This window comes from Polistes fuscatus, unplaced genomic scaffold, assembly GCF_010416935.1.
Source record: "Polistes fuscatus isolate 324 unplaced genomic scaffold, CU_Pfus_HIC Scaffold1, whole genome shotgun sequence".
NCBI lineage: Eukaryota > Metazoa > Arthropoda > Insecta > Hymenoptera > Vespidae > Polistes > Polistes fuscatus.
Genome location: NW_025112997.1, coordinates 8,527,115 through 8,544,872, shown reverse-complemented (window position 1 = coordinate 8,544,872; position 17,758 = coordinate 8,527,115). Strand labels below are relative to the sequence as shown.

General features: G+C 32.2%; 1 protein-coding gene across 5 annotated transcripts in view; it reads left to right on the top strand.

The window, feature by feature from the left end:
• LOC122520973 (rRNA 2'-O-methyltransferase fibrillarin-like) overlaps window positions 1-17,758 on the top strand; it is a 117,130-nt gene that overhangs the window by 17,405 nt on the left and 81,967 nt on the right. For 3 of the 5 annotated variants that reach the window (XR_006304632.1, XR_006304631.1, XM_043641347.1), the window contains exons 2-5: window positions 4,535-4,584; window positions 8,657-8,948; window positions 10,197-10,225; window positions 10,707-10,754. Coding sequence is in view for 3 of the 5 variants with exons in the window: in XM_043641347.1 (XP_043497282.1) it covers window positions 4,535-4,584; window positions 8,657-8,948; window positions 10,197-10,225; window positions 10,707-10,754 (419 nt within the window). In the remaining 2 variants the exon portion in view is untranslated. The other 2 variants (XM_043641338.1, XM_043641328.1) reach the window with 2 other exon arrangements.

Below are 17,758 nucleotides of genomic sequence, written 5' to 3'. Positions count from 1 at the left end.
CTTTGTGAAATCCTTTAATTCGTGAAGTGACCAGCTAAACTCTGAAATAATTATACTGACCTGTGTATAAATGTAAAAGATGACAGAAAAACATATTTCAACTAATCTAAGTAATATAGGATTTTACAAGAGTCGAATAGTTAAAGTATGTAATAGAGAATTTGATCTTATGTATAAAAAACATATTTTCCGATTTCGTTTCAATACCTGACTATACCTATACTGTTTTCAGTCTGGAGACAGAAAATATATATTTCTTCGTTTTGTGGCCTTTTAAATGAAAATTATCCAATCTCGGGATAGAATTTTGATTTAGGGGGTAAAACTAGATTTCCTTCGAAAATAAAATAAAGGCGAACAATGAGTGTTCGTAAATCCGTTCTTATTTTTTTCTGTCCTTCGATAACAGATTTTCTGTTAGTCGTCTCTTGTGAATTTTAGTGTACAATAAAATTCTTTTTATATGCTTTCTCAAAAATGCCTAGTTATTTCGGATAAAACTTAGGATTTCCACGATTTAACTGAAGTATACAATTTAACGTCGATATTTTTATATATACAGTGAGTCACAGAAGTATTCGTACCTAATCCTATTGTAAATTTGAAATAATTGATATTTGCTTGAAATGCAAAACTTCTAAATTCTTATATACAAAAAGTTATTTTAGAATTATATAAATTTTATTGCAGAAGAACATTTTATTTATTAAGAAATATAATTTTATTTAAATAATATCAAAAATTGGTCTTATACAAGAATATTTGCATCTACGTAAGATATAATAGAAATACAATTATATTATTTTTATAAGTTTGCAAATCCTCCTTTGCATCTTATTGCTAGAATGCTTTCGAAATGAATAAGTATATATTATAAAATCAATTTCTCTATCGGTTCCAAATGATTAAATATAAAGTACAGAAAAATTCGTTAAGAAAGATTAAAACAGTTAGATTTAAACAGTTAGATCATTTGGAGTATTTTCGAGGAGGGTAAAAGATGTTCCCCGACGTAACTATCGATCAATTATTCTTCATGAGAGAAGGATAGCTCGTAGATGACGTCGACAGAGCAACACGGAAGACGAACTAATCGTCGCGACACGGAGCTCCCCGATGCTCAACGTTACGTCACAACGGTCGAGCGGGCTTGGCCCGGGGTTCTGAGGATGACACGATGGTCCATGGTTTAGCTTGTCCTTTGATGCATGATATTGCAGAGTCGGTGCCGCACGCTTCGGCAAACATGTCATGAGCAAGCCGAAACTGTTAGGATTCATAGTTATCTCGACCGATCGTGCCCGTCGCTGGACATTCGCCCTATCGTCCACGCACGTCCCTCTACTATCCTGTAATATCCTGCTAATACAGATCGTCCATTTACACGTACTGCGTATTCCAGTTTCTGAATCCGTTCACGACGACGACGACGACGACGACGACGACGAAGACACCCTCTGTCTTTGAAATACTCCTATGTATTCTATCTCTACCCGCTTACATGCGTTTATCTTACATTTCAATTACATTTACCTAACTATTAGCGATTTACATGAAATCTTGCTGAATCTACTATAACGGGTGCTTTTATATAATTCATGTTTCTTTCGTTTTCAATTAACACGTTAAACGCCAGCATTTATCATGGGTGATTCGTATTAGATAATTTTGTATACGAGTTTTGTCGATGGATAAACGTTATATATAATTGATTTCATTGAAAAGTTATAAAAGGTTTGAGATATTCGTTATTTTAAAATAAAGTTAACAAATTTAAAAAGTAAATGGAATTTTGAATACGATACCGTTCGATACACCAAAATACCATTTTTATTGTCGTCTGATCAAGTAAAACTGATAAAAAAGCGCCGGCGTCGACCTGTTAAAGAATTGGGGATGAGTTTGTATCATTAAGAAAGAAAGTTTTTTTTTTCAATCAGAACGATTATTACTTTAGTTTTTAAATTATCGTTTAATTAGTATTATTATTACATTTACGGATAGTTCATGTATAGCTTTTTATATTTTGATTGGTTGTGAAGAGATCATTCTGATAAATCGACGTAAACATAGGAATTATTTTGTGCTCAATGAGAAAACAACGAGAAATTTTGTATGTCTTATCATTACATTTTCAAGTATTGTAATAGAAAATAAATTTCTGAAAAGAAAAAGAATGTTTTCAAATAAATTTGCTGCATCTAGTAAAATGTTTCTAGAAAACTATCTATGACTCGTATAAGTGATTTCTCCAGTTCTACTGGAAAAAAAACGAAAAAGTCAGACACATTCTTACTTTGTATTATTGCTGTTATGTTTTCAGCTTAAAGAAAAATATTATGCTAAAAATTATAAACATAGTTCGCTCTCAAAGTTAAAATATCGAAATTTATTAATTTTTATATTTCGACGTTCTTTATTTTAACAAGATTCTAATTATGTAGCTATTACTGTAATTTTAATCTTAATTATAGCTAATAATTTAGAAAATAACGTATACAAATTTCAGCGTAATTGAATTTTTAATTGTTTAATCTTTTATCTTTTACTTATGTATGTTTGAAAAATCATGTTTCGAGGAAAACCTTTTCGAAGCTTATGGTATAATTCTCAGGTATAGCAATATCAAAACTATATAAAAGTTAAAATAGTCAATATAGATAATAAGAGTTTAAATTTTTGCATAAAAGTATTTGCAATCAATATATTAACAAAAATCGATTTTTCCAAAATTGTTTACAAAAATGACCCCTGACAGAACCGATGGTGAATTTGTAACATTTAGAAAATTTTTTTTCAATGAGAATGACTATTATTTTAATTTTCAAATAAATTAATTCCAAATAACAAAAATTCTGTATATTATGTATGTATAATGTAGTATTAACAAGTTTTTTATTAGATATTCTTTAGAAGCTTTTTATTCCATCTAATGTAATCATTTTCTTATTTCTCTCTCTCCCTCTCTCTCTCTCCCTCCTTCTCTTCCTAAGAAAATGCTTATTATCTTGTTATTATTGATTATTCAAGGATTTTTATTTCCCGTTTTTATCTCCATGCAAATACTATAATAAACAACGTAGAAATCTCCATTTTCGCAACACGCAAGATTTTATTGTAACTTTGACTAATGCAGATTGATCCGATACGATATCTGTTCTTCGGCAAGGAAGAAGAGATAATAAAAAAAAAATGAATTGTAGAGGGACGGGGTAGGATGTTAGCCGCCGTTTCGTAATGTCGGATTTCGAAATGCAAATCCAAAGGCGATCGTCGTAAATCTTTCGACAGACGCGCGCACATAAATACATATATACACGCAAATACACCTACATAGCTTACATACACGTACGTGGTATATACATAGATAGGCGGTATAGTAAGTATATAAAAAAAACCGTAACATATGTACAGAGTGAGCTAGGAGTATAGCCCCAAACTCAAGGAGTGTATTATATACGTAAATATAATTAAAAAGATAAACTCAAATATTGTTATCCGATTTAATTTGTTTTCAAATTATAATATCATAATAAAATTTGTTCTTATCATTGCGTTGTTTTAATAAAGATTCAAAAACATCTCCATTTACCTAATAACATTTTCTGCTTCGTTTACGAAAGGCGCCTGTTGCTCTTCTGATTGATTCGTGGCTTAAAACAAAAATAAATATCGAATAAAATTAATTAAAAAACAAAAATTAAAATTAACAATACCAATCGGATAATAACATTTGAGTTTTTTTAAATTATTTTTACGTGTAGAATACATTCCTAGAAATTTAAAGTATTCCTCTCGACTCAACCTATATGTACAGATACATATACATATATATACATATTATATATAAGAAGAAAGCATTAATAACGGATGAAGCGAGTCTCGACTGTGGCAACCCCGTAATGTTTATCTCGTTGCTTATTCCGCTTACGTAGCCGACAAACAGAGCGCGGAAAACGTGCGTGTATCCCTGCCGTTCGGATTCTTAACGCGATCGCGGTTTTGATTTATAAAGACGCATTGCAAATGTATATTCGACATTAATTTTGCATCGACTGAAGCCGATACATATGCGTATCTCGCGAATCTTTCTTCTTATTCTTCTTCTTCTTCGTTCTGTTTTTTTATTCATTTTTTTTCGTCTCGTTTAACGTGTCCCTTGAATATTGCCGATCTCTGGTACACGATTCTTTTGTATTAACATTTTGTTATTTCTTCCCTTGTTATTCGTATCGAGTCAGGTGATCCTAATGATGAAATTAAATTGAGGAGACTCATTTTAAAATTTTTAATCAAGACGAACCCTAATCATTATGAAATACTGAATATAGATTAGAAGATTTTCTAAAATGAATCTTTTATATTTGATAAGAAAATAAAAAGTTATTATATCTACAATAAGTATAAAAAATTTTTGATAATAAGAGCTTGAATGAAATTAATTACTAGTAGTAATTATAAACATATATGTATAGTATATCGAAATTAGATATAAGATTGATAATTATATCAGAAATTGTTGTTTTTGTTACAGAAAAGCCAGGCTTCCAGTCACCCTATGGCTCTACGATGGACAACGGAATGGTAAGCGGGTTATTAAGTATTAAAAAAATGTGTCCCTTTTTGACACGTTGAATTCCATGGGTCACTGATGATTGGCAAAACCAGGATTACTAGAAATACATAATTAGAGTAAATTTCGATACTTTTAGATCTTTTAATATTATCATCGTTATTACGATAGTATGAAGAAAATAAGCTCTATTAGAGTTTAATCGATGAATCATTTTTTAAGTTGTGGCAGATGTCATTTCAGAAAAAATAATTTTAAGAAAAACGCGTCCAAATTTTAATAGAAAATAAAATGTTCGGTATATGTATGCTTTCCAAGATTCATAACTTTTACAATTTTTACAATATTTAGATAATTTTGCAACAAAAATACGCTCAACGCAATAAAGAAAATCAATATGCGATAAAAGGAAGATCAATTTTGTTGAGTGAATAAATTGGAAACTTCTTTTAAGTCACAAATATTTCAATTGTAATTTTGTATCATTCGACGTGAAAGAAGAAAGCAAGGACAGATTAAAGAAAAGAAAATTTTCTTCATTTCTTTCGTCCTTTGATCGAGTTAAAACGCGATTTGGATTACGTAAGAAATAGTAGCGTAATAATTATTACACTCGTAGGAGCAAAATTTATCGGAGAAAAAGTTACTCACGTTTCGTTTTCCCCTCCCTTTTATACTTGGTCCCTTCTTCATTTCCTCCTCTCCTTAACCCCTCTATCTCTTCTTGCCTTCTTTGGGTTCCTCATCCCGCTCTCACTCTGGCACCCTCGACATAATCCGAAAACTTTAGACCGAGCGATATTTTCGAGAAGTGGTTCTCACGCCGACAAAACGTCTCCGCTTCTTACGAGCGACATTGTCTTCTTGTGTGTATGCTAATAGATATGTGTGTGTACTTACTTATATACGTACGATGACATACTTTATCCCAACGTTATAACGAGTTCCGTGGATGTTTAAGTACTTCATATAAGCTCTTACGTAAACCCTTTTCTTTGTAGTATATAGCTAAGTTATTTTGTTAGCACGATCGGCTTATCGTTGACATCATTAGTTCTTTCTTTCTCTCATTACCTTTAGCTTTGTCAGTTTACTTCATTTACAATTTTTTTCTATGTTTTTCTATCTTTCTATCTTTCTTCTTTTGTTTTGTTTTGTTTTTTTCGATTTTAATCAAACGAAAAGCATGAATTATTACCCGAATCGAGACGAATATTAACAAAAATCTGACGTTAACGTTAATATACTATGTAATAGCATCAAAAGCCCCTGTCGAGATTTCAAATTTAGCGGTTGCCAAGAATAAAATATCGTTGATTAAAGACACCGCTAGATTCCTACTTCTCTTATTTTGCATTCGTAATTCTAGTATTTTTAGATCATGGATTAGATCATCGATTTTCATCGAAGAAAGATTACATTTTTTGTCTTCCTTATATTTGTCTAAATAAAAAACTTGAGGAATGAAGGTATAAGATATCGAGAAATACGAAATTCGATCGAAAGTTACGATAGGAAAGGGTGAAATGAAAAAAGTACTAGATTGTTCGAAGGATTGGGAAGATAAGGTGGTTGAGAATCGCCAAGCCCCGAGTTTAATATCACTTACGTTCCCTCTGATCCACAGCAGGCGATGTATCTATATTCCCTCTTTCCCTCTTACGTACTTTCTTTCCCCTTCACCCTTCTCCAGTCTCTTTTCCTTTCCTTCGTACTCGCTCATACTCGCTCGTATATCCATACGCTCGGCCTCTTTCAGGTGAACGCATATAAAACAAAGCGAACGCGAAGAGTGGGTAAGGGGTTAAACTAGCTCTCATGAAAAGTTACCCCGGAATACGGCTGAAGTCTTCATTGTAATTTCTTACTTCTCGCGACGCTGATTCTCCTTATCTATCTATTCATATACTTATATACATATAGGTGTATAATACACATTAAAATGTATAGAAATAAATTTCAAGATCTTTTGAGATACGAGATATTACAAAAAATACATATATATATATATGTATATAATTTTGTTTTTTTTGTAAAATGGAGAACGTGAAGAAAAGGATGCTTACTTCGACTCAACAAATCTCTTCGTTCTTTCAATCGAGAAAAACGTTTCGATGATTATCATAAGCCAAGCTATATGTATGTATATCTCATTAGATCGGCCTTTCCTGTCGCAAATATTAAATTTATACAAGATGTTCTTGCATAGTTTATTTATACCTTGTTTCTTGGCAAGAGAGGCGTGTTTCTTTGACCGAAATCTCACAGAGCGAGTTAATTCTGCGTCATTTAGTAGGATCGTTTAAACGTGAAGCCATAATTTTCTTTTTTTCCCCTCTCTTTCTCTCTCACTCTCTCTCATTCTCTCTGTCGTACGAGATAATTCTCTTGTTACGTAATCAATTTCATCGAAATGTTCTCGCAAAGATGTTTACCATACCTATATACATTAAAATACTTTCACGAAGAACTTGCTTTGAGTTAAGTCGTAACACTTGCTATCACACGCTCGTGACAATTATCAAGATGATTTAATCGCGAAGCGTAAGCCGGTTTACTTATGTGATAGCATCGTCTCTAAATTCATATTTTTCACCTCCTAGTCATAAAAGGAGTGGTTATGGTAGTGGTGGTGTTGGTGGTGTTGGTGGTGTTGGTACCAATTAAGTATAACTTTCTCGGCGTTATTATTATAAATTTTTATAAAATCGTTGACTAATATCTAATCGACGGTCGTTAAGGTATAAACGATAAGGAATATCGATTTCGATGGATGATTTATTAAAAGTCACCTTTGGAACTTCTTCATCCTTCGCAGACCTATCTGATGCATTGAAAGAAAACGCATTATATTTATTTCGTCTGCATATTTTGAATTATTTGTAAATTACATCCTTTATGAAATATTATTCAATTTCACGTATATAGTATATCCATATCTATATTCTTTTTATAAATCATGATATTTCAGAAATTTCAAAGTAAATTATGTTCTTGTCTCTGTTTTCGTAATAGAATGTATTTCTAATGTAAATATTTGACAAAAAAAACATCGAATTATATTTATTATTCGTTTCTCATAAATTTACTTCTCTTTAACATTAGGTTTAAGGAACACATTATTTTGACGCATTTCGAATTTCACAAAGAAAATTATGGAAATCATTTACTTTTATTCATTTAACGAGACGAATATCTATCCAAATTAATTTTCTACTGTGCGTTTTAATTTCAAAATTTGCAGTATAATGAGTTCTTTTTAAACAAAACAGTGTAGTTTCGTTCACGCGTTAAATTGATGCTTGTCTTTAGAAATAAATATATATAAATATCCGTAAATCTAATGTTAAATTAATGAAACAATTTCTAATAAAACTGAAGATCGTATTATTTTGCTAGAAATTAATTTTTAAGCAATATACAGTGAGTCACAAGAGTATTCGTATCCGCTTCTGCAGTAAATTTCAAATTATTGACATTTGCTTATAAAGCTTTTAACAAAGCTTCAAAATTCTTATATGTACAAACCTATTTTAAGATTATTAAATTTTCAATTGATATAAATTTGATTACAAAAGAACATTTTATCTCTCGAAAAATATAGCTTTACTTAAATGATAAAAAATTGGTATCACAAGAGTATTTGTATCTATGTAAGATATAATAAAAATACAATTACTATTTTTGTAAGTAGTACTTGGTTGGCTCTCCTTTCTATTCTATAATGTTTTTGAGACGATTTGGCATATCTTGCGAGACCAATTTTCTTCTCAGTTATGTTAAATTTTATTCCGATTAAAATAAAATGCACTTTTGTGATAAACTTTATATAAATTTAATAGTTCGAAAATTGTCACATATGTTTCTTTGTATAAGAATTTAGAAATATTGTATTGCAAGAAAATATTGATTATTGTAAATTCACAGTAAGGGGTGGGAGAGAGGGATGCACGAATATTCCTGTGACTCAATGTATAATTTCGAAATTAATAAAAGCGTATATGTTAAATGATTAAATCTGTGTATAAAATGTTTATCGTACGATAGCAATAAAAATTGTATTTTTTTTTTCTTTGATTGCAGACGTACGGAAGCGGTGGTGGCGGTGGTGGAGGTGGCGGAGGTGCGTTCGGTCCATCGGTCGGGGGTCCCGGTGGTGGGCCAGGGGGAGGTGGGGGAGGTGGTCCTGGTGGTGGAGGTGGTGGTGGTGGTGGCGGTGGGGCCGTCGAAGGTGCCACCTATCCCCCGGATTCGCCGTACTTTCCGTTTGGAAGTAGAGGTGTACCTCCCTCAGTTGTAACCCCCACCCCCGCCACTGCAAATCCGGCGGCCCCCACAGGAACGAATGGTGCACGGTTACCCAATCCCACGGTTGGTGAGTAATTCTATTTTGTTATCAAATTACTTAGCTTTTTCTTATAAGCTTATAAAAAGTTTTAAAGATCAACTCACAAAAACAAAAAGGAAAACCTCGACGGTGTCTGATGCAATTTTGATAAATGAATGTTTATAAATATGTACTGCGAGTCTCAGTAGTATTAGTATACCTTTACTGTCAATTTAAAACAATTAATATTTTCTTGTAATACAGTATTTCTAAATTTTTATACGCGAAAACAAATCTTAGGATTATTAAATTTGTAAATTAATATATATTTTATTGTTAGAGAGTATTTTATTGTAAAAGAAATATAATTTTATATATACGAAAAAAAATATGGTCTCACAAGCTTATGCCCAATATTTTCAAAAGCATTATAAAATACAAAAGAGAGTCAACCAAGTACTACTTACAAAAATAGTAATAGTATTTTTATTATATCTTACATAGATACAAATACTCTTGTGATACCAATGTTTTATCATTTAAGTAAAATTATATTTTTCGAAAGATAAAATGTTCTCCTGCAATCAAATCTACGTCAATTGAAAATTTAATAATCTTAAGATAGATTTGTACATATAAGAATTTTGAAGCTTTGTATTACAGTCAATATTAATAATTTCAAATAAAATAATTTATAATTTAAAGTTAGAACACCCTGGCAAGCACCCTGGGCACATTAAGAAAAATGGATTGGTGACTCGTTCGAAAAAATAAAAAACTGTATGGTATTGACTCGAAAAAAACGGTAAAAAAATGCGACTTCGTTATTATTAAATAAATGTGAGAAAAAGTGTTCATAGAGAAGTTTCTCGAAACTCGTAAAAGGAAAAGTAAAAAGAAACATTATAGCTATGTGTGTTATTATTCTATTGAATTAATTAATTTTAACCTTCATTTTAATACGTAGATAGACCCGTTTTTTCTATCTTATTCTTATCGCCGAACAGGCTCTGGTTATTTTTTGTATCATTAATGCGTAATGGCCTAGTTGCGAGGTAGTTGCAGCAAGAGAGTAATCTCTCTACGAGAATAGAGTGTCTATCAGAAGGAAGATATAAACACTATAACGTGGTAAACGTCGAACAAAGAGTCAACGTTTAGAATTGAATCGAAATTTAGTACGCTTATAATACGTATAATACGATATATAATAAAATTTTCATCAATTTTATCCGTAGATGACTAAAGGATGATCAATTTTTCGATTATAATTGAAAATTCCTGTTTTCTTTTTAGGTGCTGCTGCCGTAAAAAGAAAGAAGGACGTGAGTATTATTTTTTTATCGATTATCGTTGAATTATCGTCTTTAAAAAATAAAAATAAATTAAAAAAAAAAAGAAAAAGAAATATCAAAATATCTCGTGATGCACGGGCGAAATATTTCTTTGATTTCGTTTAGACTTATTGTTAGTTTCTTTGTATTTTCCATTACGAATTGAACCAATTGGAATAGAAACTTCGATGAAATAAAATTACAATCTTATCTTAGTAAATTATTTTTCCATCGTGCGAACAGAGGCAAGCTGTGCAAACAAACGTGTTAATCGTGCAATTGAAAAAAAAAGAAAAAAAGGAGGGGGGAGGAAGATGAGAAAAGAGACAAAGTCCAGTTAGAGTTTAAATGTCGTTCGTAAAACAATGACAATAATGACGACCGGATCGCGTAAAAATAATAATAAGAAAAAAAAAAATAATAGGAAGATACTTTATTGAAGTTTTTTCTTACTTTTCTTAATTTCTCACAGACTCTCGATGGGGCAGCGGACGGCGAAGTGGTAACGACGCAGCATTGGGTGAGTGATTTAAGTAAAAAAAAAAGGAAAAAAAGAAAAAACCAACAAAAAATAAACTTAAACTTACCCAACGCGATCTAGTAGCGTTATCTCGTAACGCGCATCGCTTATCAATCAAGCTACTACTAATACTACTACTACTACTATTATTACATTTGAAGCGTTCGCTTTGCGCGCGAACGATCGTGAAAGCCGTGCCGCTATTGAATTTAGGTTGTCTCGTAAATCACCGCTGCGCGGCCCTTTTTCTTCTCATTAGGCCTCGACTCTTTTGCTCTCATCAGAGCAACGAGGAAACGTACATCTTCTCGCGCCGATGACGCTCCGATCGTAATCTTTACGACGCAACGAGCCCGACTCGTCGTAACGATTTAACCGTTCATCTGGATTACGTCAAGGAACAAAAAAATATGGAAAGAGAAAGAGAAAGAGAGGAAGAGAGAGAGAAAGTGAACTCTGACTCCGATTCAAGTTTTCCCATGAATGCTTTCACGACTTATATTTGATTTTTTCTTTTCTTTTTTTACCCCCTACATTTTGTATGTCTGTGGGTGTATATTTTTTTTCTAGGAATCGAACTTTACCGCACTTTTTAAAAAAATTCCTCGTTCTTATCGATATATGTTTCCTTTTTTATATGATCTCATTCTAGAGAAAATGGAAATCCCGATATGAGTCTTTTTTAATTGAAGATATGTTCAAAAATTTGTAACTTAACTCGAATTTTGTTTACAGCTACGTAAATTGTATAGCTTTGTCATCTTTCGCGTCAATCTCTGATTATCAAGAGGAAAAACCGAACACCTGTTACGTGAGCTTGTGTGTTAGATTATAGACAAGAGTGTGTAATTTAATGTTTCTACCAAAGCGTGAACAAGAGTACCTGGAATTAAGCGTCGATCGAACGACACGCTCAATGGTTTGTTTCCTATAACCTTTTTAATAGGGAGAAAGAAAAAGGAAAAGAGAAAGAGAAAGGGATAAGAAATTACAAAAAATTATGCGAGGAAATGACGAAATAATGACGAAAACATAAGCACATAACTGAACAAAACAAACAAAATATATTTGAACACGTAATCAAATACAAGAATATTGACCTTTCTTCTCGATAGCTTGAATAAAACAAGCAAACCCACACGCCCATTCCATCCATAAACTTGAAATCGATCAATAAACAAAGACCTTTAATTCTTTATTAACTTTCCATAAAAACAACTTTACAGAATGTAAAATATGATAACCGTGTAGAAAGAATTTATAATAAAAAAAACAATGATAAATAATATTTTTTACTAAGAAAATGAAATATTTTATTTTTCATTCTCTCGTTAATTTTGTTCGATATTAAAATAATTTTTAAAATCCACAATTTGTTCGGAAAACTATAGATAATACTCCGAATTCTTATTTGAAAGATTTGGTTGCATTATCTGTATTTTCATCTTTCAAATTAACATTTCCCAAGCATGGATACATAGTGTTTTAGAGGTATAGGAAAAAAATTGTTTAATGGTAAAGAGAACTTTGTTTTGGTATATCTTTATTAAAAATGTTATAATAAAATGAATGCAACTTGAATTCAAAATTATACATTTTATCGGTTAAACCTGATTTCAAAATTCTATTTTTCTCAAAATAAGCACAAGATCCGTACTAAATATTTGTTAAAATTGAGTTAAAATTAAAAGAAATTTGTTATATTTTACTTTTTGTTTATGATGATTTAAATTCATTATATTTATCTTTTAAGTTCTTAATACAAAATATAAATGTGCATTATTATTAGTTATTTTTTATTAAATCATTTATAAAAGTTAAAGGTGTAGTAAAACTGTTTGTATGAAAAGTAAATTAAAACCCAAACGATTCATAACTATTCATAACGCTCCAGAACTAACCTTTTTGTTACTCTGCCCGCACCAATGCTATTTATCTATAGTTACAACTAATCTAAAATAACAAAAATTTAGGGGATTTGGTTTGACAATGTAGAACTCAAATAAAAGAAAAGTTAAAGACCGTTTTTCTAAATCATTTATCATCGAGTAATGATTGTATTTTTGTCTTTTTGATTTAGAAAAGACAAAAGAATTATCGAATAATCTTGACTTATAAACTGTAAATAAAACGAATTCGGTAAAAATTTTTGAAATTCATCGAAGAGGAATATTCTGGAATGAAAAAATTGGCTTTCGTCTAGAATAAAAATAAAATCTTTGATTTAAAAATAAATTAACTCGAATATAAAATTGGTCTAATAATTTTCAAGTATAAATTTTAAATAAAATCTATTAAGTCAAAACCTTGGAATTCATCAGAGAGGGCCAGCTAGAATTTTAGATCAAAAAATTAACTTTCATCTTTAATAAAAAAAATAATTGATTTTTCTGATCAACAGAGTGTTGTAATTAAATAGTTTCGATTAGTCGATCAAGAGTGAAGGAGCACGATAAGATTAATCATCCAACGATCTCTCGTTTACACCTTTAGACTATACGTGACGTAAGAAAAAGGTAAAACGTCTGGTCGATGATTTTGCTCGATCGAAGCCACTCTAGTCTTTACATTATTCTCCCCTTCGTTGGAAGTTAATCTCTTGTCAAAGATTCTCTTTATCTATCGTCGAAACGATACGCGATCGACGATACACTGATATACATTTTCGTATTTTATCTCGGTTGCGATTTTCCATTGGCGATAAAGAGAAAAATTCTTTAGAAAAATTGGACATTAGTTACTTTATTTCTTTCTTTCTTTCTTTGTAAAAGATAAATCTTTTCTTTGCAAATTATTTTTTAATTCCTCCCGTTCGAACGAATTTTATTTCGTGACACAACTTTATTTATATACACGGTGGAAACCAAAGCCGAAGCGTCGAAAAAAGAAAGCGATCGATTTATTTACCGAGGCAGCAGCATGTCGTGTGGCTTGTCTACCGATAAGCTCGGCAACAAAACGGTAAGATAAGAAAACACAAGCAAACCACGGTCAATGAAGGAGAAGGGAGAGAAAAGTAACATTCACGACAAAATATCATTCGGTATAAAGAGGTGTACTTTTCGCGGAGCTGACGAAGCGCGTATACTTATCTATGTGTGGTGAATACGTAGATTTCGAGCGGAATATTGCTGCATCCTGGCCGATCGGTTCCCCACCGTGTACTCGAGAACTCGTTTCCTTCGTACCGGCACGTTATATGGAATTTACGATCTCGGAACTAAAGATATTCTCGTCGAGCGTCGCTCGATCGCTGTTAAAACAGCTCGCGTTCGGTGGACGGTAGAAAATAATTTCGGGGTTGATGTTGGGAACGAATAACGATAAATAACAGGGTCCGATGCGGGACATCGTCATGTTCGAGTAAATTCATGAGTGTCCCACGCTCCTACGTCTTTCTCCCTCTTATTCTTTATCTTTATCTATCTCACTAACTCTCCATTTCACTCTTCTCTGTATAAACTCATACGAGACCATAATAATAATTTATTCAGCTACCAGAACTACGTGATTACATTTCTATTAGGATATGGCCAGGCGAATGTCGTCGAGGGTGCCATAAACGCGTTACCCAACCCCTGAAAATCCTATGGGAATTTCACTTACCGTTAGCCATACTCTACGAAAAGGGAATTGTAGGGGAATCGAACGGGGAGGATGGAGTTTTTTTCTTTCCAAGTAGTTTTTCAATCTTCAACGTTTCAACATTTTCTTTTTGTTTTTTCTTTTTCAATAAAAAATAAATTTTCTCTCTGTGTCACGTTATTCAGTTTAAAAACAAATCTTTTCTTAGTAACACCTCGATACCAATACCGTTTTACGAAGAATATTAATGATCCTATTGTGCATAAACATGAAGTATTTACGCGGTTATATGGATAGGATAGTTTATGTTCTACGCCGATCAAATTTTAGATGGTTCAATTAATTTTGTTGGTAAATTGATCGCTTTATTTTTGCAACAGTAGCTTCTGTTGTGTTGTTGCAGCTCTAACAATTTATGCATAGGCATGCGTTGTATTCGAATCAAGCATTAACAGAATTGTTTTAAATTAAATACATTTTAATAGCAAACAATACTATATATTTTGAAATATTTCAATTTGTTATTGTTTGAGCGTAATATATTCTTAGATTGTATACATTAATTTCATTATTAAACTTAACTTTCTGTTTATTTTTATATTGTAAAGATCATAAAGTTGAATAAATCTGAGGAAAAAAATCGAAAAAAAGAAATTTTGATCGAAGCGTAAAAAATTATATTGTTGTATCAAAGATAACCTTCCCTTGCTCGTGTTTTCTCCAGATAAGAACTCGGTGAATCTGAATTAGCCAAATTTCAAATGTTTCATGTAATTTCGTTAGCGTAGCTTCAGGAATTAGTTCGGTGCCTTATCTTGCTTACTAATAGTTTTTGTTTTTACCTAGTCGTCAAATGTTTCATAACTTTAAGTAAGTATTAGTAATTAAACGTGGCAAGCAATTAATTCAAGTTAGTATTAAGGCACCGAATTAATTTCTACACACGATATTACAAATTGATCTCAGTATTATTTTATTCTAATTTTTCTTTTTCTTTTTTTTTCTCTGTGCATGCGTCAAAAACATATTATTCTAACAAAAATCCTAAAGCGATATAATAAATCTCAGGAAGAAAATTGAAGTAAAAGAAATTTCGATCAGAGAGTATATAATTATATTGTCGTGATAGGGATAGATAGACAGATAGATAGATAGATAGATAGATAATTCTTCCCTTCTTGTGTTTTCTCCAAACGAGAATTCGGTGAGCCCCGGGAGTAGTAGTCTTCGCGTATTTGCGTATCTTCTTGGATACATTGATATAATGCACAAATACATAGTCATACAAGAGGGTCATGGTTATCGGTAGACCATATGGTGTCGCGTGCTGCGGTCGGCAGACCATGTCGAGCGAACACCAGCCGCCAGTAGCAGCGAGCAGCGGGCTGGTTGCTCCTCTTCCTCGACGCCTTTCGATGGCTCTCGACTTGGAGGAACGAAACAACCACCAGACAGGAAGAGAACCAACGAAGCCAAGCCCAAGTCTATCGTCGTTCGATGATTATAATTCGTGATCTCGAGGAATGTTGTTATCCCGTGAAATTCGAGTATCCATCGCAGAAAGTTAGTTGTCCGTAAATGGCACGACGCATTTTACCACCGACTCTCCGATGATGATGAGAAGGAGGAGGAGGAGGAGAAAGGGAGAGAGAGAGAGAAAGAAGATATAGGAGCGCGTGGCATAGGGAGACCACTACCACCTTTTTCGATACTACTACGATCTTCCAAATGTGCTCTGCCTTTTTATCTTCTTTTATCCATTTACCAACATCGTCCGATGCACACTCTCGCGTGCCGTCTGCTGCCACTCCTTGTAATCCTAGAATTTTACGATTTCTCGGTTCATTGCCTCCTTTCATCAAATTTAACAAGAGCTTATTGGTAATAACGATATCTTTATTAATTATTTATCTTTTTTATTTATTTAATCGACGTTTAATCGAATGTTCGTAAGTTCTGTTAAACGATACAAGAAATTCTTTTTTTCTTTTTTATTTTTCGTTAGATAATAAAAAAATATTGTATGTATATCTTAAACGGAGAAGTAGCTCGAGTTAGAAAATTAATCGCCGTTGCGGCGCTTACTTACCACAGAATGAGATTCGAAGGTGGTTAACGCGGTGGCCCAAGGCGAGGCCGATAAATTTTATCCCACGCACGTGTGTCCCACGCCTGTTTACATGCCTTTAAATGTACGATAGATTGTCTTACCTGCTATTTTCGTTCCCGCCTTTCTCCATTGATTTATAACATGCTCGATCCTATACACATTTTTGTCCCTTTTACTACTTGTTGCACTTTTGACATAGACGTTTGCTCTTGTTTATAGGAAATAGAATAAACGATATTTGTTACTAATATTTTAATATCGTTTCCCGAATCGACCGATTAAGTTTAAACTTAATGTTGAATACCAATGTCGCAGGTGTTTATTTTTTGCTAAATTATAATCAATGGCTTAGTTCAGATTTTATCTTTAATTGCTTTTCAATATAAAACCAGGTACTCAGTTCAACGATTCGATATCATTTTTTTGAAGTTATACTTCTTTTGGCGCGTTTGGGAAAAAATGATGAGAGTCAAATTTTAGGATGCGTTCGCACCCCGACCAAAACAAACATCCTAAAGCGATCAACGTTTTCTGGTATTTACGATGCTATTCAAATGTACGCCATGAGTTAATTCGATATATCTCCCTTACATTTAGTGTGTACTGATATCTATATTCTGATATTTTTCAATACTAAATAACGAGCGTGGCCTGAAAAGGGTTTCCTTAAGAATTCGTGTGGCACTCAACATGTTTACGATTTATGTACGATCCGTAAAGATTGTAGATTCTTAGCGTATATTCAAAATACGCGCCTCAAGCATTTTGAGAATATCGAAGTAAGAATATTCTTTCTTTGTGAGAATGTTGGGAATACCGAAATGTTGTTAGCGCGTCTCCTCACTCTCCAAACCGTTGCTAAGCATGCGCTGCTGGGCTATTAACAAAGATACTCGTCCTATTATTCCACTGGTTTATTATAATTATTTTATACGGTTGTGATTGATATTAAAAAAACTGAATATCTTCAAAAATATCTTCAAAAACATTGATTATTTGAGAATATTAGTAATAAAAGTCTTTTTTGAGGTTAATTGAGGTATGTATTATTATTTATTAGTTTTAATTTGTTTCATTTCCTCTCTATAGTGATCACCAATTTAAGTTGAAAATGGATAAATTAGATAATCGTAACTGTATCTTTCTTTGGATACAACGTACATAGTCAATTATACTTATACATTTCTATGTAAACGTAAACTTATTTATTAGAGAAACATTTTTTCTTTTTTTTTTTTTTTTACAGATACAGTTACGATTAACATGCTGTTCGATTTTTGATGCCTTAACCATATGATGACAATTTTCT